Source organism: Diadema antillarum, unplaced genomic scaffold (assembly GCF_040938485.1).
Source record: "Diadema antillarum isolate AM-2024a unplaced genomic scaffold, OU_Dant_1.0 seq00002006_RagTag, whole genome shotgun sequence".
NCBI classification, from domain to species: Eukaryota; Metazoa; Echinodermata; class Echinoidea; order Diadematoida; family Diadematidae; genus Diadema; species Diadema antillarum.
This window is the reverse complement of record NW_027272662.1, coordinates 191,924-218,685: the sequence shown is the minus strand read 5'-3', so window position 1 is coordinate 218,685 and position 26,762 is coordinate 191,924. Positions and strand designations below refer to the sequence as shown.

Below are 26,762 nucleotides of genomic sequence, written 5' to 3'. Positions count from 1 at the left end.
GTCCTGGGTAACAAAAATCTATAAATGTTACATAGATTTGAAAAACAGAATGATTTCTCATAGCATATTATGTTGCTGTCTCAGAAAGACGTGGCACACAGGGGGGTTTCCACCATGGCGCATAAGAGTTATTTTATTGTGGTAATGCTTTCTTATTCAATTCTGATAGTTGCACATCAATTTAATGTGTCCAGGACCAAGTTCATGTTTCCAGAATACAAATTAGCATAGTCAATGTGACGAAACAAACATTGGAATGTACAGTACATGCTGTATAGTGCACATTATTTCAGGAAGAAGCTATTAAAGACTCTCTACTGCTATACAGACGTGTATATAGTGAATGTTATCCTTTGCAGATTCTAACTTCATCGATGCAGTTTTTCTTAATGTTTGGATTAGGCAAAATTGTTTCTTTTTGGGAGATTTTCTGGGCACATTTTAGTGGCATTTAAAGCAATGGGACCATGGTGTGGTATGCAACGTCTGTCAAAATAAAAGGGCAGTTGTTGCAGGGTTTATCTTTCAAGTGCTTCTGAGGAAGGAGTTGATGTCATCTCCGATGCCATCTATACTCGCTGGCATTGTTCCTGGAAAAAGCTCCCCCCATAGTACTGTGACAGTACAGAGTAAACTCTAAACTCCACAGATAGCCTTCTTTCACTGACTGAGTGGATTGTGCAGTGCTTTTGTATTGTAGCTGTGCTAATCCAGAGTGTTGTTAAGTGGGTGTGAGTGGGTATTGAAGAGTTAATTATCCCCCTCAGATCTCCTGTTGCAGCATTTTCCCAAGAGTAGGAGAAGGTGAGATAAACCGCACATTGGCAGGAAAGTCACCTACAGGGAAAGAAGCAAATGATGTATAATGGCAAAGCCATCCCATTGTCTTGGGTGTAGGGCAGAAGCCTTCCTATGCCAACCATGGCAGAGTCTCTGTCTTCCCTCTCTCATGATAAAGCATGACATTGAACAGCAGAGGTACAATGTACAATGTATGTACAGGGTCCAAGGGGTAAGGGGGTAGGGATGACAGTTTCCCCCTTGCCCAAACTGGTGCTTGCATCAGTGTTCAATGCATTTAATGCATCTTCTCATCATTACAAAATATTTGGGTTACCATGAGCAACCTGTCATCTGAGTCCAGAGCAGAGGGTCTAAAATCATCTGCAAACTCTGTCGATGTGTTGATGTCTGTAACCAGAGGACAAAAAGGAAAGGCAAATCCATAGCACAGAGTTCACAAACAAAATGTGTGACAAGAGCATCTTGTCTTCTGCCCCTCCTTCCCTGAGCACCCGAAGACGCCTTCTTGGATGATGGTTGCTCGTGCCATGCCCTTGATATAAACTGGTTAGAAGCTTTGTACTGGCTGTTTTGCAGTTTTCTTTTGAATCCCTTCGAGTGGGTTGAGCCATATTGACTTGTGTCAAGTGGATGAGCCCAGAGTGGGCGCACCTGTCTCATTGTTCAATTTGAGGGGTAATATGTGTTCCCAGGTCGCTATTGGAAGAAGATCTTACCCTCTTCCCTGCACAGATCAATTTGTATAAAGCACATATTGAATGGGATAAGGAAGACATTGGCTGGCGATAGCCATGGCACTGAATAGATTTGTGAGGAATGCCTGTAAACTTATGTGATATTGTGTGAACATTATTGGTAAGATGGACTTGCATGAATTTGAGAAAAGAACAGGAAAAAAAAAGTCCTCTATTCATGTTGTAAAATTATTATTATTATTTTTTTTATGGTAAAGCTTTTGTATATCCTATAATAGAGTCCTTGTAGCTTATGTTTATTAATTAAATAATGTAGCTGAAGACTCAAGTTGAGGAGCTTACATTTCATTTTGAATAGGATGGCAGAGTTGAGAGACAAATTATTACATGTACATGTAGGCCTATATGGTCCATAGCTGAACCCTTTAGAATCTTTTCAGGAACTGTGGAGTTTTGTAGAAGTTTAAATCTTGGGATTATTTTTCTGCTTTTATGGGAACATGTTAAAATTTATATGTTAGGGTATGAAGCATGCACTTGATCTGACTTACAGAAACTCTGTGATCATCTGGAAGCAAAATATTATGATATAATATAATTGTAAATATCCATGGTATTCCAAGCTGTAACATATTAGTTTCAGGACCTACAATATGATGTGTAGTTTAATAGTTAAATAACCACATCTCATCGTCCTTGGTGATAAAGATGAGTCAGATGTACAGTTGAATTGATCTTTTTTTTTTTAATTGATAATAATTATGCCGGGGAGTGTTGTGCTGTACGTGTACGTGTACAGCTGTATGTCATGTGGAAACAAAATCCTGGCCCAGAGCAGGACCCAGAGCTGGATTGTTACTTTCCCTGCCATTCATAATTTCCCTCTCTCAGTAGCATTGTTAACAGGGAACATCATAAAATTGATAAACTTGTAGGTCCCTATGTGAATAATCTGAGAATCACCAGTTGAGACTGCCAGTAATGCTCATGCTGTGATAGGAAATGTTGAGAGAATTGTGCAAGGTCATCATTTTCAAGTTGAACAAAAGAATGTGGAGCAGTCTTTAGTCCGATAAAAAGAATGAAAGGACCACTAGATGCTCTCAGTTTTCTCTGTTTTTCTATGACGATACATTCCATAATGGCAATTGTCTGATAACGACAAACAGCAGGCCAGCCCCATGCTGTACAATGTATAGTACATGTTAGTGAGCACAAGTCACACATATGTGAAGTTGTGTATAAGCTTCTCAATAGCATTGTTTTTTAATACAGTCTTTTTGTTTTTGTTTCTTTTTATCTTTATGTTGGATGACAACTACTGTAAAAGAGGAAATTTTAGTGGTGTTGAAATTTTCGCACATTTCGTGCAACCAGAAACCAGGGCGAAATAAAAGCACGCGAATATTTTTGCTTGCCGTATGTTCCTGTACTTGGTGTCTTGATTCCGCGGAATTAAAAACACGCGAAACTCTTCTCACCCGGCCAAGCGCGAAAAATTAATCACGCGAAAATATCCATTTTTACAGTGAGCTTAGTGCTGTTGGCCTAGATTGTAAAGAAGTAACAAATTCTTCGAAATGCTGTGAGGAAAAAATCTTGATTTGCATTGGTACAAATGTAGATGAAAATTACAATAAGAGCACAAGAGTTGTTGCAGTCCAACCTATGCTGATCTTGTTTTTGAAAAGCAGCACAAGCAGAAGTAGTTCTCTACATTTTAAAGTGTAAACTATGCCTGGTTCTTTCTCCCTGATAATGTTATCCTGATGACTATAATCACACAATAGAACTTGTAGCCTATACAATGTGTATGTATATTTCATGCTCTTGTGTCTACACTGTCAGTGGTGTCTGCATAGAGCAGTTTAAGAAAAAACACATAGGGCCTACAACCAAACAAGAAATTTTGATAAATTGGTAAAAATAGACCCTTTGGGGTAGAGACAGAGGGAGTAGGACTAATTCAATTCAAGAAGCAGAATTCTCAGAATCCTGTGGCTGTACAGTCTGTATTGACCTCTTGAAAAGCAAATTGATCATGCTGTGTAGGATGTTTGATAGTAATTCATATTTGTGAAATACTTTGTAAGTACAGATACCCAAATACTAGGTACATTTGTAGTTCCGGAAGAACGTAACATGGGCACATAAAGTGTAAGATCTCAAAGCTTGAATCATACAATATGTTTGCAAGTATGTAGTGTAAAATGTGAAATGTGTGTGGATTATTCTAAATCAAGAGAAAGGTTAGATTTGGCACTCAACATGTTTCAACATTTCACAATGGAATATTATGTGTGTAAAAAAAGGTATTATTTGTAGCTTTTAGGCAACCCATACAGATTGTACAATGCATGCACAATAAGATTTTGTGGGCAGATGGCAGCTTGTCATCAGAGATTTAGCCAGGTGTCAAATTTCAGTTCAGACTGTTTTAAAAACCGGTATCGAAACATTTGATGAATCTGAATGTGCAGTCAAACCTATATGTAGCAGCTGTTGAAATCACTATTTAGAATGGTATTTATTGACATACTGTATTTGATGTACTGCCAAAATTAAAACTGTGTTTTTAGTTGTCCTTTTACATCAGCTTGAAATAAAACAACACAGATCTAAAGATGGCCTACAGTTGAATATTGCAACTGTATCTATCTTTTTTTTTTTAATTAGATGAAAATTTGATAAACTGCCTTTGTTTATGTTTTAATGCAGTGAGGTTAGTGTTTGCAGGATCCAAGGAATAAAGCAGGATGTGATGCTATTCAAAGAATTGACAGACATTCTTGTGAAAAGCAACAGATAACACACATACACAGTGGACCATGTCTGTTTTTCTTCAAGCCGTTTTGATTGATACCATGCTTGTAGTTTGTGACATATGCCAATATAATTGTCCATATTCCAGAGAATATATATTAAACAAATCCTGTACCCATTTGGGTTATATCAGAGCTGCCAAGTCTCCCTGATTCTGTGAGAGGCTTCTTGAGAACTTCAATAACTCTTCATGTGTAGAAGGTGTAAAAGCGAATTAACAAATCTACCTGACTTAGGAATTATTTATGCCAGTGTAGGTGCATATTCTGTAAAGGTGGAGGCACAGTATTTGTGTGATTAAGTTTTTGTGCTCAGTAGGGTTAAATGAATTTCGCTTGATAAAATTTCAGTTTTGTGGACAGTCAAGACAATCGAGCAAGCACTCTAAACAGCACACTGCTCTGCCATGGCAGCAGCACATATTATGGTGAAAGGGCTGTAACTGGTCCACATTATGCCAGCGAATTCACTCACACTACAGTATTAGCGAAAGTGAAGAAAACTTTAAGTTACAAAAAAAGAAGAACCCAAATTAAAGCAAAATAAAAAAAATGCATACTTTTGTCTTTGTGTTCAAGCTTCATGTCATGCAAACTGAGCAAAAATTTCCACTCTTACAGTATTTGATACACAAGTATGTACAATGTACCTCCATAATTGCTCTGTGGAGTCTTCCTGATTTTGATTTGTGAATGTCAGCAGCCCTGTTGCATTTAGATAACAACTCTTTTTTAGCCTCTGCACAGGACTTTTCACATGCAGCTGCTGAGCTGTGTGGACATTGACCACTAGATCACAGTCAGTGGTCACTGAGCATGTCATGCAGGTGGCCACATAATATAGCTGGTATAAAGCATGTCATATCTATAAAGCAGTTAAAGTTTTAACCGCTACTACCAGATAATATACAAGCATTGACTATGTGGACAACAGGATATCTTAACTTTTGGTCTTTGTTTTCAATTCAAACTTTTAGTTTCTCTTTAATTTCTCAAGGCAACCTTGTCAATAGCCCTGCAGCATTTTTTTTTTAATGCTTCTGTAAATGATGTATCACTTACATGTATCTTTTATCAGTGATATTTGGTGTTTCTTATGAATAAGTCTCGGATAGAGATGATACTGATGTTTATCTGTGTGAGACTCCCTCTCCATTTTGATTACCCATCCTTTGATGATCTTTACTATCTAGGAGAGCAGAAGTGATCATTATAAAAATAGTCCATTATACATAAACTATCATGCATATATGGTATGTGTATGTCTTTTATATCAATATTTCTGGAGAATACATGTTTCTTGATTCAGAGGCAGAATTAGCTTAGCGCTGATTTTGATGCAATGAATTAACGATGTACTTTCACTTTCCCATTCATCTTCTACAGGTTGTAAAATTGAAGCAAGTTGAACACACGCTAAATGAGAAGAAGATTCTTCAGGCCATCTCCTTCCCATTCATTGTCAGCTTAGCATACCATTTCAAGGTAAGTTTCTCTTCCTGTCTTGCATAGATTTGCTCATATCTCATCTCCACAGTAGCTGTCTATGTTGGATCATCTCCACACAAACTCCCCACAACATCCCAAGCTTCATTAGCCATGTCTGCTTTTGTACGCGAGCACCGTACACACATTGTCTGTGGATCTTGCAGCTGAAGCGTAGTACGGTAGTACCGTGTGTAGTAAGCGGTTTGCTCGCAGTGTGTGACTGTCTTACTCAATTGCATGGACGTCTCCCATACATATTCAGCAGGAAAGATGCGGCACAGCATTTGACACTATGGCAGAAAATTGTGGTTGTGATTGTACGTCTTGAAGCAGGCAAGAATCCAGAGGGGTGAATCGTGATTGATTTTAAATTAGCACCTTCATGATGGGTAGAAGCAGTTTCAATCAGGAGTTGTATACAAAGGCTGTTAAAAGGCAAGTGGATGCCTAATGGCAATTAGATGGCATCATTTAGGGTCGATAGGTCATTTATTCTTTTACCTCGGCCTGTCGCTAGGATTCATTTCCTGGAAATGCTCAAGATATGCTGACAAAATGTGAAAATAACAATGTGATGCTGCACAGCTAGAACTTACTCATTTTGAGTCTCTGTGAAAAAGAATTCCACAGTGTATGTATTATTGAACAGTCATCATTTGACATCATTATATTGCATTTTTTTTGTGTGTCAATCATTGTAATGGCCCCTTCATAATTGGATGAGGTCAGTGAACTCACTTTTCTCCTGTATAAACAACGCTTTTGCTTTAACTGCAGCCCATGTGGATCCATATACTTCACCCGAATGCCAAAAGAAACCCAGTTTGTAGGCCGGCCCATTAATGTTTGACCGCTACTTCATATAGACACTAAATTCATAGTCTTGCATGATTTGCAATGTGCATTTGTCATGTCAATATTGCCAATTAAAATTCGTCAGAAACAGAAAACAGTATTTCTATGAGCAGTAGATATCCCATGCCAGTACTCTGTTTTTTAGGCAGTGAAATTTTAGGAAGAACAGAAGGAAGGAAAAAAAAAATGGGTTACAGTGTGCGTGGTTGTCATCCCATTGGTGCTCTAGAGCAAACGTAAAAGGTATATAAGGTCAATCACATACCATCAAAGTCCAATCAAGGATCCCTTTTGTCCAAACCCACAGGGATGTTTCTCTGAACAAACAGCCTCAGGCAGGTATAGAAAAGGAGTAATCATGTGCATACACACACACGCACATGTGCACCCACACATACCAACCAATGCAAATGCACAATTGTTCCAAAAGGAAGACATTACACTTCAGTAATACTACTGCACTTCTGCGAGAGGGAGTGCACACAAATAGATGATTATAGAGTCATATTTTGTCAGTGTGCAAAGTTAACCCACTTATTCAGGGGATCGAACGTGCATCTATTTTTAGCATTGGGAGAAGGCATGGGATGCTTTCAGCAGCATGCTGACAAACAGCGGGGTTGCCCCCTATGCCCTCATGCCCCTGACCTCGTGTTTAGTTGCCACTGTGCAGTCTGACGCGCTGCTGAGTGTAGAAATGCAATTTCAACTGTCCTTTTTACACTGGACTTTAGTTATTTCACTGGCATGAAAAGCAGTTTTTAATAGACCATGCATGATCATGGCACAACCTTGTGCTTGCTTGTGTGTAATTTAATTAAATCAATGTATAAGGCAATGGAAAATAAACACTTCTTAGTACCATATAGGTATTGTTTTTCTACCCCCCCCCCTCCCTTTCTGAGTTTGATGAGATGAAAGCAATTTTCTATTTTTCTGGGGTTGGGGTAGGGGGCTGCCTTTGCTATCTTTTGTCCTTTGTTGCTCATTTATAAAAAAAGAAAAAGAAAAAGAAAACTGTTGATTTTGAGAGACTGCTAAAATGAAGTGCAGTGATTAGCCTCGGATTTGGTCTCTTTCCTCAAATACAGCCTACAGTACCACAAAGTCATTAGGAGGATTTGTTACATTGAAAGATTTGTACGTCATCACTTTTTTTTAACCCTGAATGTGGTAAAAAGAATATGGAATCTGGAAGTTGAGAGCAGTCTTACAAGCTGTAGTTTTCAGTACCTATTTTTTTTTTTTTTTTTTTTTTTTTGGGGGGGGGGGGAGTAGGTGGGCGGGTGGGTCAAGAATAGATTTTGGTTTCTTTCCAGCAAGATGTTATAAAGATCAATTTTCAAAAGTAAGTGATATTGTCTGAATGAAACGGAGAAAAACAAAGAATTGAGTTAGTCACCTGACAAAACAAAAGCAAAACACTCAAAATAACATTATGCCTAGATAGGATTACAGAATCTACAATGAGTAATTCCCAGCAAGACGGGGGAGGGGAAGAATACTTGTTTACCATTGAATACATAGGGCATGCATACATACAAATTATACATATGGTTTAATTTCTTTTCTTGTGAGATCCTAAATCTTGACACCGCAGTATCAGTTTATGTATACTAGAAAACCATTGTGCTTCAATATGTGACAACTTTGTTTGATTTCCAGGTCACTGGGGCAATAGCATTGTGACTGAGGGAGGTGGGTGGGGGATTAAAAGACGTGAATCTAGACAGTTATTTCATTATAGCTGCCAAATGTGGCCCGTTAATGAAACGTGCACACGAAAATGAAATGAATGCGGAGTGGCAAGTGCCGCATTCGCGCTGCAACCCCAATCCCAGCAATGCCAGTCATATGGCTGTGTTTTTCTCTCACATGTGACAGATCAGCATGGCGTGCCAGAGAGCTAATGAATGTCTTTTCCATGCAGTCAGCCCCTGCATGCACAATGTGTAAATAATTGCCTGCTTGTCAAATACACTGAGGAATATGGCTAGTTTGTATTGGATGTACAGTGTCTCTTCTTATGAACAGGGACTGTATTGTTTTCTTGGGAGTACTATATTTAGGTAGGTTCACGAAATATTTCTAGTCTTACCTAGATTAATACAAAGTTTTAACTCCAATGATTTGCCCGCAGTTTAGCACCCTGTAGACACACTTGAACGTTATTTAGCTTTAAAAATTGAGTAGATGATTAGAAACTTCCAAAAAAACACACACAAAAAACAGAGGGTTTATGTTCCATCCACGAGCTGTAGGGGGTTGCCACTCGTAGTTCAGCATTGTGTAGATGTAATAATTAACAAACTCTTAAAATTAATGTGACCTCTCTGTGACTGCTGCTGCATTTTAAATGTATTTCTTCCAGTTGTGATGTTTCATCATCGAGTGGGACTCTCGCTTGAAAGTTTAATCTGAAAGATTAGGTATCGTGTGGACGTGCATTGTAGTTTCAAGCCACAAGCTCATCATCAAAGTTTAAAAGTTTGAGTTAATCTTAAAGATTAGAAATGTCTTGTGAACCTAACATTTGTCACTGTTGATGCAATATCAGGAATCCATTTTTGTCTCTCTGTTGAATTCCTACATATCATAAATTAAAATAAGATAAAACACTCTGTTGGATCCTTCATAAATGTAATACTTTTGCACAGATATAGAGAATGGGCATAAATAGATAAGATTCTTGCTGTGCAAGATCAATTGATCTGCCAATATTTCATCAAATGTTTATATAAATCCAATATATAGATAATCTGCTTCATTGTGGTTAAAATTGCATCTTGTAGGAAATTCCAAAATAAGGTACTGTAACTTGTTTTGGTATAGAAGCAGACACATGTATCTTATTGGTAGAAAGCACTGCATGTGTGCATCCATATTAATGACTAAAAGCAATGCATTTGTAAATGCACAGGAGAGATATTTCGGGGATTATGCATACTTCTACACTGTGTATGACTTCGCCATGAAGTTGCGGTCCACCTGCCCCCTTACAAGTCAAGCGGAGCGTATGAAATCACGTTTCCCCTCTCTGAGTACCCCTACAACATGGGAGGGAATGAATTTGTACAGAAACTCTCCGGCAACCCAATCCCTTAGCATCTGTCCTTGTCGCAATTCAAACGCACTGACAAGAATTGAAAAGCTGAAGAATGTGTGCATTCCATATTTGTGTATGTACGAACGTCAACAAATGGCTCTGCCCCTTGGTATTCACAGAAGCAGTAAAAGACAATGTAGCAGATGAGCTTGACAATTTCTGAATACTAATATACATACTGTACCCTCAAACAGAGCTCCCAAGTCACCCCAATTCTGCAGGAGCTGCCCAGAGTACTAAAATATCTCTTCATATCTTGACAAGAGAATATAAAAATTTCCTTGATTTGGACATTATTTTAACCTGTAGAGATGCATGTATAACATCTATCTGATCTTTCTTTTAGAACCTCCTTGACAATGCTGGTAGCATTGTCAATACAACCAGTGTGCAAATATCCCGCATTTACCACTAATTACAGAGGACTCATTGCATATTATGCCGCATAATATGCTATATTGTTAATAGATTTGCTTGTGAAGTATTTTGTCATTTATTTCATTCAAGTCAATCCATGCTGTGCTTGTTTGCTAGGACTTCAGAGCAGAAAAAGGCATTTACACTGTTAATGCTTGTCTCTAGTATCATTACCATACATAGATATGTAAAATTTACATTGTTCCTCAGAGAGAGAGAAAGAGAAAAGAACCAGCAGAAGATGATCAGAGCGTAATAACCAAAGCATATCTTTAGCTCTTGATGAATATGTGTCTAACTCTTTGTCATGTTTGTGTTCTGTATGACCGACGCTTGTGACTTCAAGAGACCCTCCATTTCTCAGTACACTTGTCAGTCTTCCCTCCTCTACTTGCCGTGTTAAGGAACATTTGATATTACCATACTGGCAAAGACCTACCCCGAAGCCAAAGCATTGCAATATTGTTGACACCGTTATCAAGAAGGGAATGCACTGTGCAATGTAAAATGATACCAAGGCATTATGTATTCACTCACCAATGAGATGAACCTGCATTCAGTAGACATCCAGAAGTGATCATGTCTTCGGCGTCAAGCAGGATGTCCCAGGCTGAATCCTGTGTCAAATAATTTCTCTGTTCCTTTCTTGTGTTGTGTCGCCAAGTCTATAAGAGTGCACTCCTTTCCTCTGAAATGCATGTGTTCAATCCCCAGAGTGTTGCCGAGGTAACCAGATCTTCATTTTGTGAAAGGTCACCATTCACTTTTTCCCAAAATGTCCCAGAAATGTGCATTAATTCTACATGATTTCATGATGGAATACTTGCTTTCATAACACTGGTTTTTCATCAATTCAGATTTCAGATTTTAATATATTTTGTTCTGCCATATATCTGTAAACTTGGAGATTAATGTTTCTATGTGTAACCTATTGCATAGTGTACTCTTGGGTAAAGAACTGTACATCTTGTATCGCCACCCCCTTTCCAGGTTGGTAGGAAAATGGAGGGGGGGGGGTCCAGTAGTATAAACAGAATATCAATCACCTGTTCAGATTTAGCTTTAATAATCCTTTCATCATTGGTTTGTAAGCACAGTGATTAAATTAAAGGCCTTGTCAGTTTTATAATCATATGAAGTGGTATTATATGATATTTTGAGGCAGTACCCCTTCCTTTGTTTTCATCTTCTGCCTTTTACTCCCCATTTTTCTGTGCCACATTTTTGTCTCCCATACAGGATAACTCCAACCTGTACATGGTACTGGATTATATTCCCGGTGGCGAAATGTTCTCTCACTTACGGAGAATCGGTAGATTCAGGTAAGACATTCTATGGGCGCTCACCCCGGCCAGTGCGTCATGATATTTGACAGGCATCTGGTTTGGCTGTGTAGCTTGACTAGCAGGCTGCGTAGATGTTATGGCGAGGGAGGCATGCTAAAAGACAGCCCCCTGCATTATGCATGACCCACCAAGAAACGGGCACAAATCAACCATACGCGTTTTGGAGCATACAGCGTTTCGCCTCCTGCCTTGGTAATTGTCTAGTGTGTGCGGAATCATCATTTGGATTGGCATTGGTTTAACATTGACTTGCGTGAAAACTGCATAGGGCACTCCTTTTTGTACCGAGTTCTCATTCAAGTCATGAACAAAGAAAACAAAAGTCTATCCAGATGGATTATAAGCATATCCTTGTGTGATGTAGCGTTGTGAAGGAACACGAGTCAAGAACCTAATATGTAATGATGAATTAGGATTTTCAAATTCATATGTGACTGGTCATTTTGTACGCATATTATGTATTTTAGAATAAAGGTGAAGTGTCTACAATGTACAATGTACATGTATGAGTGTGTGTATGTGAGTTCATACATAAGGGAACCAAAACTAAAAGTATTAGTAAAGTCGCTGTGTTGACATTGTATGAAGACTATAGTTTGTTGTGATATTGCACAATTTGAGAATGTTTTTGCATCTTGTTCTTGGTTTTGTTCTCTCTTTTTTTCTTCTTCTTTTTTTTTTTTTTTTTTTTTGGGGGGGGGGTGCCTGTACATGCATGCCTACAGAGAAATTCAGTACCATACCATTGCCTCCATTTCCCAATTTCCTTGTATGAAAATGTGGCTGCGAGACTGCGTGGTGTGCCGCCAAACTGATGAGAGTGTTCATGTCACATTCACCTGCAAAGTCTGCCTCAGTCGTCAGCATGAATTATGTCATGTGCCATATAGACATCAGCCTAACCAGACCCAATGAGGCAGGGCACTGCATCGCGGGCGTGAGCTTGTAAACATCATTTAGCGTGTGATCGTGTGATGGATGTGTTTTTGTCTCTGAGGATTTGATGTCACCAGCGTACTAGGTAGTAGGGGTTGATGCGGGTCATCATGGCTCCAAAAAAAAAAAAATGAAAATGAACTTCATTGTCCATTGCAGTGGTCACCATAATGCAGTAAAAAAAAATTGTAAGAATATGCTTGTCTTAAAGGTCTTTAGATTGGATCAGACTGAGGCTGCCATAGATGTTACATTTAGATGTGGCCAATGCCATCCAACCTCAGGATTGTCACATACTACACAATCTCTCTCTGTTTGTTTCTCATTTGTAGTCCGTGATATCTCAAAGTTTGTTATTCATTTTTATGGATTCTTAAGAAATATCATACTGGGCAATAGCCATGGATTTGAAAATGCATGTGAAACTAGGTATTTGTTGTATGTTTGGAAATTAAGGGAAAAATTACCATTTTTAAAGAAATGGCAAACAAGCACACTTGTACACACACTGTACCTGTGTGAGAAAAGTAGACTGATATTATATTTGTGTGGGTTTTTTTTTTTCCCAATGCATTCCCAAAGAAATGTGGTAGCCTGTTGTTACCTTTACTTCGATTGTTAGTGTGCACTGACTTGCATCGGTATTGAACGGGACGCCCACCACCAACTGATAACACAATTAGTGTTATGCCATAATTGGGCAGAAAGATTTCAAAGTCGGTCTCTAAACATAGTCGCTCTGTTCATTCGCCTGTGACAAGAATTATTGAGACTACAGGTTGCACCAAAATTTGCTGCTTCAGTGTTTAGGGTGGTTTTTTTTTTTTGGTATGTTTTGTTTTTTCAGATGCCTGTAGAGATGTAGCAGGTAATGACAAATATTGCCTTTTTTTTCAAAATCTAGGTACTGTATCTGCAGTTTGATTAAAGAACAGACTGCTGTTTAAAATGAGAAAAAAAAGAAACAAAATGACTCATGCAATGAACTGATGTCACTTATCTATATAGGCCTTGTAGGTCATCATAATGCTTACCAATTGTAATAGAATCTAAACTCCTACTTGACATGTTTGCATGTATGTAAACATTTGTGTGTGTGTGTGTGTGTGAATTTGTGAATAGTGGATAACATTATCATGGACTTCATGCAGATGACTGCTGCTTCTCAGGTCAGACTCTACAGATAAGATCCTATTTGATTCATTGATGAAAGCAACAGAGATTGGAAATCCCCCCTTCCCCAAGTAGCATAATATAGATCAGTTTAATATCCCACATGCTGTCATCATACAGTATGTCCATATCTTACGAAGACACCAAGTTTCTTCTCTATTCTCATCTCTTTTTTTTTTCTTTTTCTTTTTTTTTTTGGGGGGGGGGTATTTCTTTTGTCTTCCTCTTCCTTTCCCTCAACTTATCTTATCACTCACACTTCATACTTCCTCTGCTGCTCTCCAATCATCCTCTGGCTTGTGAATTATGCCAAGCACACATATTCCCAGACTTTGCAATACACTTGTAGAATGATTACCCAGAGCACAAATTACAGTGTTGAGTACCGTAGTTGGTTTACATGTTTTAGTGTATTAATGTGTGACTACCAACTTTCGCATTACTCTCAGAAATTCTATGGGACTATAAAGTAACACACTGGTTGGAATATACTGTATTCTCAGTTTGTTCTACAGTGTTTTATTTTTCGGCACTTTCGCAAGCTGACCTATATTCACAGAATTTGCAAAAATATTCCTTCCTGTTAACACAGATGTGCTAGATATCATTTTTGGAGGTTTGCAATCACAAAGTTTTCTTGTGAAAACAAAAAAAGGATGATACTTATTTGTCATTCTGACCTTATGGTTCGTGAAATTTTGTACTCCCAAAATATGTGCCATTGTATGGGAAAAGGAGCCAATGCAATTATTGGCTTGGTCTATTGTCTATGGTGGTGGGTTTTATTTCAAGTCAACCCACCTTTTGTTTGGTTTTGGTTTTTATTAGTATGTGTGTGTGTGTGTGTGTGTGTGTGTTGTGTGTATGTGACATATACTCTGTATGTGAGAATATGTGACATATGTCTGAATCATCAGTTGCCTACATGATATGGTTGTGGTAACTTTGCATACATGATATGGTTGTGGTAACTTTGCATATTGTGTGAGTAAATTCTAACGGGTGTAATGCTAGAAGGATAGATGAATCGCCAATTATGGACAATACACTGCATCAAAAGGAGTTCAGCACACAGTGTTTTGTACAGACTATTTGAAAGCTTTGGAGGGGGTATAGCCGTTATGGGTTTCTGCCTTCTCTTGAGGAATTTCTTTGGCATTATATCTTCTTGTACCATTCATGTATTGTCAACTCAGAGCATTTATGAGACCTAAATACTATCATAATGTTGTTGGTTGTATTGACATTTCTGGAATGCTTTGTATTTATTCATCTAGGAAGAAGCATTCAAAGGTACACTGTTCACGGATCCCAGAACTCCTACTGTATGAAGTCAGTCACAATGTGGATATGTGCCTTCACAATAGTAGTGTTCGAAGCTTCACTGATTTAATGAATTTTACACCCACCTTGTGGTTAACAAGTTTATATATGATGTTCGCTGTGATTCTACCATAGGGACCCAATAGATGGGGATTTCAAGGAGTACCCATTCCTCTGTGCACGGGAGAGAGACCTACAGTGTATTCAAAGTCATAGCAATACGCTGCACTTTCAAGATATTGCTCTGCAGCCAGTTTGCATACTTACATATATAGAGATCTTGTTAAAAATAGAAAGTGGTGTAAAACACAAGAGGGGAAGAAAATAAGAATGAAATGTGTTAGCCCTTGATAAAAGCACGAATTACAGTCCTTCAGGAACACATTCTGTATTTCTTTCAGTCTCCATTAGTGAACAAATCGTGTTAGGATTTCTGTAATCTTTATCTCTCTTTTTCTTTTAATTGAAAGAAAGCGATCTGTGCTATATGGTACACACTTGTTGTGAATCAGGATTAGATATTCTCAGTTGCTAAAATTTTGATGTCTCTCAAGACAACAGTCGCCTTGCTTAATAAGTGATTGTCATTTAAACTTGCCAATTGCACTCTTTGCTGAAGTAGAACTCTTCCTGTCTTTCAATCTACCCAAATTGAATAATTTCTGAAACATGAAGTAATTCTCATCTTTGTTGTACAACTTTGAGTATTTCTGATACAACAAAGACAAACAAAAAATTCATAGCAGTAATGCGAAGATACTGAGATATGAAGGTGTTATCTGGCAGCAAAACAGAGTGTTGCAGAGTGTTGTAGAATGTAGTGTAGTCTGTGCCACAGTCATTGCCTTCAGAGTGATGGTGTTGCTTTCCTCTTTTTGGTTGGGGGGGGGGGGGGGATGGAGGTGTGTGGTTGCAGCTCATAGGAGTTACTATTTGCTGATACTACACTTAACCTTTAGTCCCAATATAGGATTGCAGCCATAAATAAAGTCTGTTAGGTGTGTATCTGGTGTGTCTGAAGACTGCATGTACACGACGGCACAAAGGAGCGCCAGTGATAGATGGCGATCTGCGATGACCTTCAGGAACTTGCCAACTGTCATCGCGTGTTCTCCAGCCAACATTCCACACTGGCCCGCCACCACGAGGGCAGCAGACATGCACTGCCCGCCTGATGAGAGCGGATTTGTAGAACTTCCCCATCTCACTGCTCGTTTAAGACTTCCCGGTTACTCATTAGAACCGAAATGTGAGTCCATTGTCTATGGAAGTGCATCCGTAATACGGTGCATGTATCATCCACCGACTCATTGGATGAGGCAAATGAGGCAGAGTGGTCATGTTGCATAAAAGTCACATATTTTCTCGTCCACAAAGTGTATAGCATGATATGGGTTTGGAACATCTTTTGAGCCGAGGTGTGACTGAAATTGTCTATTTCCCTTCACCACTAATGCACAAGATCGATTTACCAGTATGTCTGCCTATGTCAGTAAACTATATAATGCAGGCTGGGAAAAGCAGCACATCGTGAATTCATGCCAATGTATTCTAGCTCTGATGTGCCATCATGTCAGGGTTTTCAAGGCTGCAGATCTAGTGGATGAAATATTCACTCTGTTTACAGTATTCTAAAAGCTTGATTCTTAATGAAAATTGCTCTTCTTGTACAAGGAGGTACATTTTGATGTGAAATTCAAGTTCACTTCATGCATCTTAATAGTTATGCCAGTGTTGTCTTGCCAACATTCTGCCATAATGGTTTGTGCCGTAGGCTGTAGCACAGGAGAGGATTTGAGTGTTGTAGTGGAGCTGTCATGGCATTGCATCAAAACACACCTGCTGGATACATTTCTTCCATCCCTTTGTGCAACACATGATGATGTTGCTGCTTTTTGGCAGCCTGTGTAGTTTCAGACGGGCATTCATATCGCTGCTCTGAGTGGGATTAGGCTCCCTGTCATTCGCACATTTGTAAATGTGGTAACCTGTGACCCTGTGTGATACCATGAATAGTACCAAATAGAGTTCACACTTTGGAATGTCTGTCTCTTTCACAGACGTGTGCAAAGCACTGTGCACAGCAAGTGATTTGTTGAACACCTCACTTTGTTTAAAGCTGGGTATGAAATGGTTATTGATAGAGAAACAGAGTGACCAACAGGTCTTGTCATTATTGAGCAAATTGTTAACGTCAATGCAGCAACACATCAGATGAGATGGAAGAGCATCCTTTGTTGTAAAAATGTCAGTCACATTAGCAGTATAAAAGCTTGATGTCAAGTGCAGATCATTGTGAGCAAAAGTTTTGATCTAGTTTCTAAGTGAAGGTTGTGCCTTTTCAAGGTATGCGTAGCTTCTTCCTTTGGACTAGGAAAAGATTCTCCGCTGCTTCCCCATCTTCTTTTGCTGTGTAAATCAATTCCCAGCTTCCAAATTCCTCTCATGTCTGCCAGAGTGCATGTTGTTGTTTTTTTTTTTTTTTTTTTTTGGGGGGGGGGGAGGGTAGGGATTGTATTCCTGTTTCATTGTCCTGATAGCCAGTGCAAGATTTGTGAATTCTCCCCTGGCTCTGTCATAAGTGGTTTGCCCTTGCCCTTGCCCTTCCAAACTCATGTGAGGCATTCCCTGCCTGGCATGTCAGCCCATCTCGCTCCTCCTTGTGCCTCAACCCAGCCAGAGGAGCAGAGGAGAGACCAGACAAGCGGATGCATTCCTTTAAGCCATCTCGCCTCCCAATGGGATGGGACTCGCGGGGTCTCCTGATGCACACTGTACACCAAATCATGGTGGATGATGATGGAATGTTATCGCACACTGATCCAAGGGCAGCACTCAGTTGACTGAACAGGCTAGTGAGTGATATTCTAATTGCGACACGCTGAATCAAAAATAGATGTGGGTTCATGGATGGTATGTTGTGTGTGTGTATGTGTGTGTGTGTGTTTGGGGGAGGGGGGGGTAGATTGGTTAAGGCGTTGAGGGAAAAACATTTGTATTGCTTATGTGGAATATTCAGCAAGCACAGGTACTGTGACTGGTATGCATTCACTCACCATGTTGTCTTTTCCAGCAACAAGGATGACTGCAATGACATGATAGTGCAGAGCATGCATATGTGTTGCTATATATCTGAGAGGTGGTCAGCAGCTGTTTCTGTGGGTCTGGGAATGTCCCGTGATGATGAAGTGTTTTATAGGTGGTAGCATAACTAACCGCTTTCAGGCCCACTGTTAATCCAAAGAACACAATACCAAACAAAGGAAGAGCTGTGCAATTAACAAAATATTGATGATTTTGATTGTTGGTGATTTATTATACCCTTCCGTAGATCCAGTCAGCTCTATGAGGGACTAATATCTATGGACTACTGTAACAATACAAATCATTTGTCAAATTCTGTGTGGACCTTGACCCTTGACTGAAGTTCAAGGAAAGTATAGAGGGAGTTGTTTTGGGGTTAAAGGGACTGTACCATACCTTTGAGGTGGGTATTCATGTTTTGAACATTTATTAAAGTGAGATAATGAGAAACCTCTTATGAAATATGAAAGAGCATGTAATTTTAAGAAGGATTCAATGTTTATTTGACAAAAATTGGTATTCAAATGACTGAGATATCCAAAAAAAGTGCTAATAATAAAAGGCGACAAGCCACACCTTTTATTAGGATCTCTTTGTTTCACCTTGTTTTAGAATATCTCAGCCATTTCCAAACGGATTTTCACAAATAAACTTTCGATACCCCTTAGAATTGCATGCTCTTTGACATCTCATAGAGTGGTTTCTGAATATCTTGCAAAAAGTTAAAAGCTAAATCCTCACCTCAACCAGAACTGTACACACCCTTTAAGGTACATCAGATATTGAATGAGTTGACAGGACATGGGACATAACAGCCGAGTCTTTCAGTGCCTGGCTAAATATAGTAATAAGGGAATGGGAGCTGAATGGGTGCATCATCATGAATAAGGTCATTTTGACAATGAAACCAATACAATGGTTGTGATATTACTATTTCATAGTGCTCTTCCGAGCAGTGCATCCTTTGTGTAGAAAAAGGGAAAACATTCCTCGTCAGGACGTGCGCTATTTCTCTCCCCCTTGCCTTTCCCTCCTACGTGAAGCGGTTGTGGTTATGTGCCGTAAGCCTGGAATTTGCAACCCCCTCCAAACACTTGGGCACTGACTCTGGAAAAGGTGTTCAACCATATGCTTACATCATTGCTACAGGGGGAAAAAAAGACATTGATGAGGAGGCATATGTAGCATGTCAGTTGAAGTTGAGAAAGACATGTGCGCATAGCACGTCATTGGTGATCTGACGATAGGACCAATCATTTGTTATAGTCAATACCTAGAGATTAATCCCAGTGGGCTGATTGTGCAGCATTTGTTGTGGTAGCTGATGGCCTTGCAAAATCTTTAGTAAGCGCAAAGCAATACAGCAATGAAAACTGTACATAGTATGTTAATTATGGTGAATGTGTGTGTGTAGTTATGTATTGTGTGTTTGTGTATACATGTGTGTATGTGTGTTTGCATACATACCAGCTGTGTGCTATAATTTTTTTTTTCTAATGGCTTATTATTTTGAAATTTTATTTTCCAGTTGATTAGATGGCCTCTCTGCTCAATATTCTGTTTTATAAGTTGTACAAGCATACAAATTGTAATACAAAAATATGACAGACTCATCGTGCAAGTCATACTTTTGTCTCCAAGAGGTAACTAATCCCCGGTCACTCATAAGAATGTGAACTCAAAATGAGCAGAAAAAGAGAAGCACTTTGTTTGGATTAAAAATTCCAGTTCAGAGTGACAATTTTGTTTTACAAAGACAAGCAGGTTGAATAATGTACTTCTTCACACACCTCTTGCACCATTCACAGGTCTTGCCACAGCCTTGTGTCCTTTGAATGTATGGGATGCGAGTGCAGGTTTATGCAAACTCAATGCCAGTGCTGCGTGCGGCTGAAAATGTAGGCATTTAGTGTGCAGTCAAGGGTAACTGTGCATGCATGCAAATGTGATCAACAGATGGTCAGTGCATTAGGATGATACATCCAGTACGCGCTGTCATTCGTTATTACGATCAGGCATATTTTGGGAAGGGGCTTGTAGTGGGGGTTTGTCGTGAATGACGACTCGAAGGGCAGAACATTGAAATCAAGTGTACCTCTTGATATACGAGTGGGTCATATTGATATGTGCATGCTTTTCATGAAATACCAGAAGCCCTGATTATCACGGCTGTAAGAAATTCTCGTTTGTATTACATATGAGTATATTTTAAAATATTTGAAATAGGATACCATTCCCCTTTAATAGGCACCAGTTAAAAAATCTATAAGGTTAGAATTTTAAGGCATTGAAATGTTTATGTGACAGTGCAAGAAGCAGAGGATGCTTCAAGCAATGGCCACCCTCCCATTCAATAGATATAAACAAATTGGATATGTAAAAGTTATTTAAAAATAGATGGAGTAGATATAAAGTATCCCTGAGCGTCCATTCAGATATTTTTATTGTGTTTGTTTAGTTAGATAATGCAATACATAGTTTTATTAATTCGTCTTTTATAATGTACACGTAGGCATTTATGCAGGACAATACAATGCCTGTAATGCAATGTCTGGGACATCATAGTCGCAATGAACTCGGTGCATATTTTGCCTCTTGTATTGGATGAAAAGGAAGTACGCTCAGGATATTAGCCCAGCATGTATTAGGAAAGTCCCTATAGAGCAATTGATTTTCATATCTTTTACCCTCTCCCTTTTCATACCTCTGAAATCAAAACTTCGGAGAGAATGCCTGATCCGCCAGAGAATGGGATGGACAAAGATTGGTACTCACTGCATAGACTGTGTGCAGCTGATGATTAAAAGAAATGTATTGGTCGGTTAGGGGTACACAGGTATTGTATTGTAAAATTACATTAGAAATACAGGTAATGGCTCTTCTCATTCTGTTCATGGTCTTTAATACATAACACCCATTGCCATGGAATTTGATGATGACGTCAAATAGAAGAGGGTTGTGGCATTCAGCAAAGTAAAAAAAAAAAAAGGAGATTTAAGGAATGTCCCCTGTGCTACACTTGTTGGTTGATATGAGCTAAAATTCTGTACATAACTAGATGGAGAGGGTGCACTAACCAGGGTTATTCCCATAATGTTAGATTTTGTCCCAGTAGAGAAAGTTTTATTTTTTTAACAAAAGCTGTCATTAAAGGTGAGCAAATATTAGATGAGCAGATATTAAATGAAAATCTGAACAGAATTCATCATAATGATGAAGAGGCTCTGACTGCGGTGCATATTACTTGGATCATTTCCTTGGACTTAGATTTACAAGCCATCAAAAAAGTTGTCCCAACTGTAACATCTCTGTTGAAATGCTTCGCAGGTTCATTGCCTTTTTTGATAGTTTGTGTACCCCTTTTGGAAATGTCACAAAATTTAGCAAACCAGTAGTTGAAGAATATTACCTCCCAACATTACGTATTTAATCTTATACAGTAATACATCTCAGTGTTTTTAAGAAGAAATGAAAAACTAACCCCCATGTCACTTGAAAATACGCTCCTCTTTTCTACTGAGAATAGCTGTTGGAATACAAATGTATTTTCGGGGTTAGAATAAATTCATTGGAAATCTGTAGTATTTATTCCCCTCCATCATAAAGAAGGTTTCAGTTTTATTTTTCTGGGAAAAGGTCTGAATTTATACCTACCCATACCATATACCAGCCTATAAAGGAATCTAGTTTTCAGGGTTGCAAAAGGAACACACAGACTTTAATAATCACTGTAAATATCTATGAGACTTTCCTCTCCATTGTTTGTTTGTTTGTTTTTTTACCTTTTCTCTATTCAAAAGTGGTCACTGTATTAATTTTCCTGTCAATATGTCGACTACACAGTAAAATTTAAAGTAGGAATGCATGATTAAAATTCATACAGAATTTGCTCGGCCAGAAATCAACTCCTGCTTTAAAGCAGACTGGCCATAAAACAAATAAATGTGTATAACACTCCATGTTCGGTATTTTTGTATTCAGAGCATTTTGTTATTCATACAAAATCGATATGGTCGTAATGGCCATGGGCGAGTTTGCTGGCAAAGCTAAACTGTGGAAGGGTTCGATAACAAGTAGCATAGCCTTTAACTTAAATATATTTGACGTCCATCTGCCCACATTGGTGCTGTTAAAATCAAATTTGTCATGATTATTTCAGGCAGGTTTCACTAGCATGCCAGATTTTCTTTTTCTTGTACTTTTCTCTCCTTTTTCTTCCATTTCAGTTTTACATGTCTATGCCAATCAGATCATGATATACAGTACTGCCCTAGTTGTTTTCATTGTTACTGATGAAGAAACCTTTCAAGATAGAATACCAAATTCAGAGACTCCAACTCTCCCGTTTTCGACGGGAGATCTCCCGCCGAAAACCCATTTTTGCAAAATCTCCCGTTCTCCCGCTTGAGATTTGATTTCTCCCGCCCTGGCTCTGTGTCTCCCGGTGGAAAGGATTTCTTACTTATTGTTATCGTATGTTGAAAAAAATAAGCCGTAGATAGCACCAGAGAACATCTAGAACCCTAGGAACTTCGCGCTTTGCACACATCAACTTGGAGTCTTCCTTTTGCTAGGGGTTTCGGGCGGGAGAATCTCCAGATCAGAAGGTGCTTGGGGTTGGAGTCTCTGCAAATCGCGTTTTGGAATTAGCAAAGCTGAGACTTTAGTAGTTACTGTAAAAGTGGATATTTTCGCGCGACTAATTTTTCACGGTTGGCCGGGTCAGAAGAGTTTCGCGTGTTTTTAATTCCGCGGAATCAAGACATCATGCACAGGAACGTATGGCAAGCAAAAATATTCGCGTGCTTTTATTTTCGCGCTAGTTTCTGGTTGCGCAAAAATTTCAACACCGCGAAAATGTCCACTTTTACAGTATGTTTGTTTGAACAGCTTTTCAGAATTAGTAGAATAATCCCAGTAGTTCGCAGGCATCTGAATTTATTCTCATCTGTAATGAGGAGGATATACCATAGGAAGGAAAATGATAAATTCAAAGAGATTTTAGAAGCCACAGAGAACTACGAAAATTGAATAATATCTCATATCCATTTGATAGAAATGAGTCATCTGCAGTGGCGACTTTTGTGGCTGAAAAAAGCTGTCTCAGACGTATAGATTACATGTATGAGTGTTTTATCTTGAGCTGGACACATTGTATGCTCTAGAATACAATGTAGGTGTCAATCGTTTTATGTACCTTCAATGAAATATTTTAATACTCTTGTAATTCTGACAAAGCATACAATGCAATGTGCCAAAAGCATTGTCATTTACACACTAGCCAAAACTTCTCAAGGCAAAAGCCTTTATGAAGATTTTAGGTTTTTTCTTGCTTTCTTGCACAAAGCAAATGTTGAGTTGATCCCAAGATAATCCATTCATTTTCTTGTGACCCAGATTTTGTACTCTACTGTTATCCCCAAGAATCAGTTCAGATCATTTACTTGTTCTCTAGCTTGCCATTTAGTTTGATATCTTCATTCTGATTTGACTCAAATATGAGATGATGTGATTGCTTTAATACGTGTTTATAGCACATTCATTGAAGAACCCTTTCCTTTCAGGGGAGGGGATGTTCTATGTGACAACTACTGTAAAAGCTGTTATTTTCCATGAATTTCACAAAGCACTATTGGGCCGCAAATTTAGCAACACTCAAAAATATTGCAAATGGATAGGCATTAATGCACTTAGAATAGCCTCTAGATGTCAAATCGCGAAAACAAAATTTCTGTGAGCTCCTCATTCACAAAAATATCTGTACGTGAAAATAGCAGCTTGTATCATTCCATTCTTGTAGACATCCATTGATAACAAAGGGTGCTGAGGATCTACATTGTAGGAGACCATGAAGGGGGGGGGGGGGGGGACATGTATATTATGTTCCACTTGTGAGCAGTTTAACTCCATTCTATTCATGTTTAGATTACAATGTCTCCAGACAGTAGGCCTATAAAGTTCAAGTTTACTTAATTCTGGCTCACCAAGTCCTGTGCAGTGCAGAGATTTGTATGCTGTATGCACAGTCATTCATCCAAAAATGTTAGTCAGCTACACATGAAAATCTTTTTCATCGCATAAAGCTCTCCTATGGCATATGCAGCAGGGAAAAAAAACACCAACCACAATCAAAATACAAACACTGTAGATGTTACTGTGATGATGGCATGAATAATTCCTTCAGTGCACTTCATTGCCCGTTTTACCTCTCTCTGCCAACAGGATTTGAAATTTGAGGGCATATAAAATCTTTACTTTAGAGAGGCCATGAGTATACTTCGCTTTTTAATGCTGGTACATGTATCACAAGATTGATTAGTATTCCTCGTGTTAGAATCAGATATCACACATAGCGATAGTTGATGCCTTACTCTGGTAAAGGGGCATACAGTGTGGATATGATGAACTCAAAGTTGCTGGTTGTTGTGAGTGATAGCAGGGCTGGAACGGTGCACACATGCCATTCATAAATGCATCTGACTTGGGTGTTGCGATTGACCGGTTAGCCGAGCTCCCGTTGCCCATGGCAGCCATGATAACAGCCTGCGCTTGTGCCTGGCAGCAGCGTACAAGGTGATCTATTCAAACAAACGAACTGGGATTGGTCGGCAGATTTCTCACCTGGGAAAAAACAGAACCTGAAGTTATCATGCACTCGCTAGTGTGCCCCAGTTCTAGAAATCCTACCTAAGCTTTCTCATCATTCGAAATTTCAAAAGTGAAAATCATTACAAAATGAGTTGTGCCATGTCTCTCTCCTGCAGTTATGTTTGTGTTTCTCTCTTTCTCCCTCCCCTCCCATCCCCTCCCCTCCCATCCCCTCCCCTCCCTCTCGTCTCCCCCCTTCCTCCTCCTCCTCTCCATCTCTCCCTCTTTCTGCTCAGTATATAATCCATCACTAGACATCTCTGTAAGACGAACATTAAAGGCGCTTTATGTTTTGCGTGATGTGCATAGAAAATCTTTGTTGTGGCATGTCTAAAATTATGGTAAAGAAAAAAAAAGTCTAAGGGAAATTTAAACAGCAGTTTTGATGTGTGCTTTGGGGCATACTATTTCGTGGTAGCATAGGAGCATGTTTCTTGCTTTTAACTTTAAAGGTTGGATGTCTCAGAAAATGATCATCTTTTACACATAAAGTGAACCATACAGCAGTAAAGATTGTGAGAAGATGAATTGTTGGCTACGTGGAGGTTGAAACACTTCTACATGTGGAAATTACAGACATAATTATATAGAATGAGTTTAAATTACACCTGCACAGATTTTTTTTTTTTTTTTTTTTTGTAATCGTTTTCTTTGCATTGCTATGACAAAGGCTTGTGTGGTCTCTTGATTAATGTAAGGAACCCTACATGTAGTCTCAGAGGTCTGGTCCATATTAAAAAGACTGAACTGCTGTGATGTTAATTTTCTGACGCAATTATGCGGAAGAATTGAGAGCAACATCCCTTTTCTATGGAGAACACACAACAGACATAAAGGAACTTGTCTGTCTACATGGCAGCCACCACACACAGTGCTCCATGAATTATGCATAATCATAACATTTGTCTGTGCAGGATCCCACCTTCAAACCACATAACATATGATAACGGCAGGAGGAAACTAAAGTTATTAAAGTCACAACTGTCCATCAGCTCTCAGGATCTTTGCTGGTTGCCATGACAATCAATATTATGCTAATATTTTTAGTTATATCCTTTAAGTGCAGTCTTCAGACAAAAGGGGCAAGGTAAAACTTTGTGGCTGAAATATAAACTGCTGCCTGGAATCTCAAAAAAATTTGAGGTTGGATATTGATTAGTAATGCATCAGTTAGAGAGGTCTATGGTGGATAAAATGAGCATGCACATTAGAAACCTATTATCAGTCTTTACAACATAAATGCTGAAGGGGGCCTCAAGCGAGACAGAGTAGCTACTTAAATTCTGAAAATGGTTTTACCAGGACCCTGTTTGCATGAAAGTTGAGGTCAAATGTAAGTCAGAAAATCAAACATAAGTCTCAGAATACTCAGTTCTCATTGGCTGATACCTAACAGGACACAGACACAGACACACACAAATTATGCATATTATTGTGTGACAGTCATGCATGGGAGGGCTGTAACGTGCTTTTCAGAATGAGATTTTGATAGATGTTGCCAGAAAAACGTAAGTCTAGATCTGAATTGGTATGATTTGTTTCATAAATGCACAAAACTGAGAGAGTGCCAATGCATGGTCCTACTTAATCATATTGCATATCTATACCTCTGTTTGCCAGATGTGTGGCATGTGATCTCAATTTTTTTTTTCCTGCATCACATTTAGCTCTGTTAAAAAGGCTCATCCAAGAGATCTTGACACTGTAATCAGGATGTACTGCGCCTCCAACGCAGAGAATTGTTCAGAATACACTTTTTGACGCGGTCACATGAAAAGCGTGTGTTTGTTAACAAAGCTACGGCGGAGCTTTAAGATGAGAGCAGAGTTGAGAAATGAATGCAGACTGGATGCAGCATGATTTGATGCCCCAGAAAGTGGGGCATCGCGCCATGGCTGAAGGGTGTTCCAACACAGTGCAATCCAGTCCGCTCAATTCCCACCCACAGTCTCCTGCCGAAGCGCAGCTAGTTCATCTCATTAGCCGCAACCGTGATGAAATTGCCCGTGAACGGACACCCCCGCTGCATCTTGTGGCAGCGGAGCATACAATGGTCTCAATTTTC

At 39.0% G+C, this 26,762-nt stretch overlaps 1 protein-coding gene across 2 annotated transcripts in view; it reads left to right on the top strand.

Moving 5' to 3' along the window:
• The window catches only part of LOC139713575 (cAMP-dependent protein kinase catalytic subunit beta-like), a 72,331-nt gene that overhangs the window by 21,868 nt on the left and 23,701 nt on the right, over positions 1 to 26,762 (top strand). For both annotated transcript variants that reach the window (XM_071625289.1, XM_071625290.1), the window contains 2 exons: positions 5,708 to 5,806; positions 11,427 to 11,509. In XM_071625289.1, the coding sequence (XP_071481390.1) occupies positions 5,708 to 5,806; positions 11,427 to 11,509 (182 nt within the window). The remainder of the gene's footprint in view (positions 1 to 5,707; positions 5,807 to 11,426; positions 11,510 to 26,762) is intronic.